This window comes from Papaver somniferum, chromosome 1 (assembly GCF_003573695.1).
Source record: "Papaver somniferum cultivar HN1 chromosome 1, ASM357369v1, whole genome shotgun sequence".
In the NCBI taxonomy this organism is placed as follows: Eukaryota; Viridiplantae; Streptophyta; class Magnoliopsida; order Ranunculales; family Papaveraceae; genus Papaver; species Papaver somniferum.
The window spans coordinates 83,422,624-83,425,926 of record NC_039358.1 but is presented as its reverse complement, the minus strand read 5'-3'; the positions used below and the strand labels follow the sequence as shown (position 1 = coordinate 83,425,926).

At 39.0% G+C, this 3,303-nt stretch overlaps 1 protein-coding gene across 1 annotated transcript; it reads left to right on the top strand.

Annotated features, from left to right (window-relative positions):
• The first annotated feature begins 1,004 nt into the window (after positions 1-1,004).
• Positions 1,005-3,303, top strand: LOC113292664. Its single transcript, XM_026541545.1, has one exon. The coding sequence runs from the start codon at positions 1,096-1,098 to the stop codon at positions 2,329-2,331; it is 1,236 nt and encodes a 411-aa protein (XP_026397330.1). The 5' UTR covers positions 1,005-1,095; the 3' UTR covers positions 2,332-3,303.

The following is a 3,303-nucleotide window of genomic DNA, read 5'->3' as shown; positions in this document are numbered from 1 at the left end:
TTTTGTCTTCAAAAAATTTAAATAGAACCAAGACCAACTCCAATTTTGATAACGATTTACAAGTAGTCAAGCAAGAAGGAATCTCAAAATCACCTCTAATACGATTAATATCAATACATAGCTCTTGAACATTGAGACTTACAGCAGATGCTATCCATCTATAAACCGGATCAGAAGCAATATCAATGTACATATCACTGCAAATAAGTTGAAAATGTTGAATATCAGAGCCGTCACGCAGACTGAATACCTTGTCTACAAAAGGTACCAAGGCATATCCGCGTGGACGAATTCGTCCTGTAAGAAAGTGCACCTTGGAGTCAAAATTCAGAATTGGCAAAGATTTTCAGACATACTTCCATCTTTTGGACAAAACACAAGTCTGGACTGCATATTTCATATCAAAGAATGATAAAATGTGATGTATGAGGGAATCAGGAAGATTACTGATTCTGTCTTGTTTCGATGAGCTCCCCATTTCGGCCATATTTATAAATTTTCAGAACCAAAAAAAACCTAAATCACTATAATTTTGACCCTAAGAAAAAGTACTTCTCAAAACCCTAGAATGAATATTTTGAAATATCTGAAATTGGAATCGAGGGGAATGAAGGAACCTACCTTTCGTGCTTGAATTAGGTGGCTCGATTACTTCCTTTTGAAACCCGATCCAGGAAGAGGGACACGGAGAACACTGAAAAGCATTCAAGAGGCTTTTTTCAGCAAGTACGGGCAAAAGGTTCTGAAATGAAATGGATTTTTAGGAAATGAACCTCTATTGAACGTTGGGATCTTGGATCCAAGCATGGACGCATCCAGCAAGTACCCACACAGTTGCCCCGACCCAGCAGATATTGGGCAAGTTTGCTAATAAGGGGTTCCTATTTACCTGGGATGTACAAAATTTCATATCTTATACCTTTGGAATGGTACTCCTCGAAGCAAACTGGTACCCCCTATTAGCAGCCATGATTGGGTTAAGGTGTACAGTGCTCCTCTGTTAGCATATCCAAACCTGATACTAGAAGATAATATCCCACTCAGTCAGCTTCCTCGTCTCCTCCTATTTTTGGAGGGAGGAATTGAAAAATAAAAATGAATTCCATTGGGAACAATTTCACTACAGACCTTCTCCTTCTCAGACCCCCTTTCATAAACCCTAAACCGAAATTTATGAACCCTAAATTTCCCAATTCAATAACCCTAACAAAACCATCAAATCCCAGGAGAATCGCTTGTTGTTCCACACCCAATACCAGCAGCTCCTCTTCTTCAACAGCTTCAGTTACAGAAGTGGACATGGTCAAAAACAGTCAAGGGATTTGGTCAGCTAAGAGGAAAAGAGTAGTAGTTTTATGGGATCTTGATAATAAACCACCTCATGGTCCACCATATCAAGCAGCAATGGCACTGAAAAAGGTAGCTCTTAAATTTGGTGATATTGTTGAGATATCTGCTTATGCTAATCGTCATGCTTTTATTCATTTACCGCATTGGGTTCGTCAAGAACGTAGCGAACGTCGCGAATTAGATATTCTTGAACGTAAAGGTGTAAGTATACCTACTGATCCTTATGTTTGTGGTGTGTGTGGTCGAAAATGTCGTACAAATATTGATTTGAAGAAACATTTTAAACAATTGCATGAGAGGGAAAGGCAAAAGAAACTTAGCAGAATGAGGTCACTTAAAGGTAAGAAGAGACAGAAATTTAAAGAACGTTTTGTTAGTGGGAATCATAAGTATGAAGAAGCAGCTAGGTCATTGATAAAGCCGAAAGTAGGGTATGGACTTGCTGCCGAACTTAGACGTGCAGGGGTTTTTGTGAAAGAAGTCGAAGATAAACCACAAGCTGCAGATTGGGCTGTTAAGAGACAAATGCAGCATTCGATGAATAGTGGGATTGATTGGTTGTTTTTGGTTTCGGATGATTCGGATTTTTCTGAGATGCTTAAGAGGGCTCAAGGTTCTAATTTGGGTACAGTTGTTATTGGTGATTCCCATAGAGCATTGGGTCCTCATGCTGATTTTTGGGTTCCGTGGAATGGGGTTGAGAACGGAGAGATAGGTGAGGAGGAGTTGATGTCCTGGAAGAGTAGATTAGAATTCATGGAAAGGAGTGATCATGAATCCTTTTCAGTGAGGGGTTTTGACGATGATAGTGATGATGAAGACGAAGACGAAGGCGATGATGATTATAGTGATGATGATTATGATGATGTGGTGGAGGACCGTAATTTGGATCAGTTAGTGGATGAGCTTGTTATTACGAAAACTGGTTTTCATGGTCCTAGGATTTCTGCATTTTCAGAAGGTGAGGATGAGGAGTACTAGTTGTGTGGTATCAAATTCACAAAGACGGGCGATAACGCTTGTTTTGAAACCTCAGACCATTTGGTATAAAAAGATGTAGGACAGTGAAGAAGGGCCACATGGGTTCTTTTAATTTAGGCTCAATCAGTTTGGCACCGATTCTACTACTGAATTTAGTTCATTAAGGGACTTGACCGTTTAGCAGCTACTCCATGACATGGATGAGGAAGAAGTAAAAAGGAGCAGGAAAGAGGACCACCAGCTATTTATTGTGTAATTCTTAATCAGGGAGAACATTGTCTGTGACGTCGGTTAATTGTACAAGGATGTATACAGAGAATGCCAATTATCACACCATCTTGCTATCTATTTTGCTCTTGGCTCACATTACAAATCTTGTATCTGCTACAACTTATGGTACTCCAATAATTTCAAAGCTCAACATAAGATCGAACGTGTTTAACACCGGGTCTGCAGATGGCGTACGTATTCCTACTTTAAATTATTTCAGATCAATATTCATGTTTGATGTGTTTGCTATTTCAGTTGACGTGTTTTGCTTATTCAACTTAGGACTAGCAATTAATGGTTTCGTATCACAAAGCATAAGTGTTCATGGTCTCTTCTAGTTTTTATCAGTGCGTTGCCAGATTTTCGAAGTACATGTCTGCATGATTCTTTTACCTAACATACTTTATTCGAAATGTCACTGTGTTTGCAGCTAAGTTAAAGAGAACCTTACTGTTCACTCATTGAATGTTTGTTTTTTGTGTGCAAATGATCGCGCATCTCTGTTGCATTTGCTGGAATACTTGTCCTTAAGAGTTGTTATATATTGGGAGAGTCCAGCAATAGACATTTATGCTGGCCATAAGGAACAAATGAAATGCTGGAATAAGTTTGAAAATCCTTGTACAGCAGACATTTCACACCCGTGTCTACAAAGATATTGCACAATATGTATTCCAGGTTAAGCTATCATTTATTTCCTTA

Coding starts and splice junctions, on each gene's coding strand:
- LOC113292664 (XM_026541545.1), top strand. CDS start 1,096: ATGAATTCCATTGGGAACAATTTCACTACAGACCTTCTCCTTCTCAGA.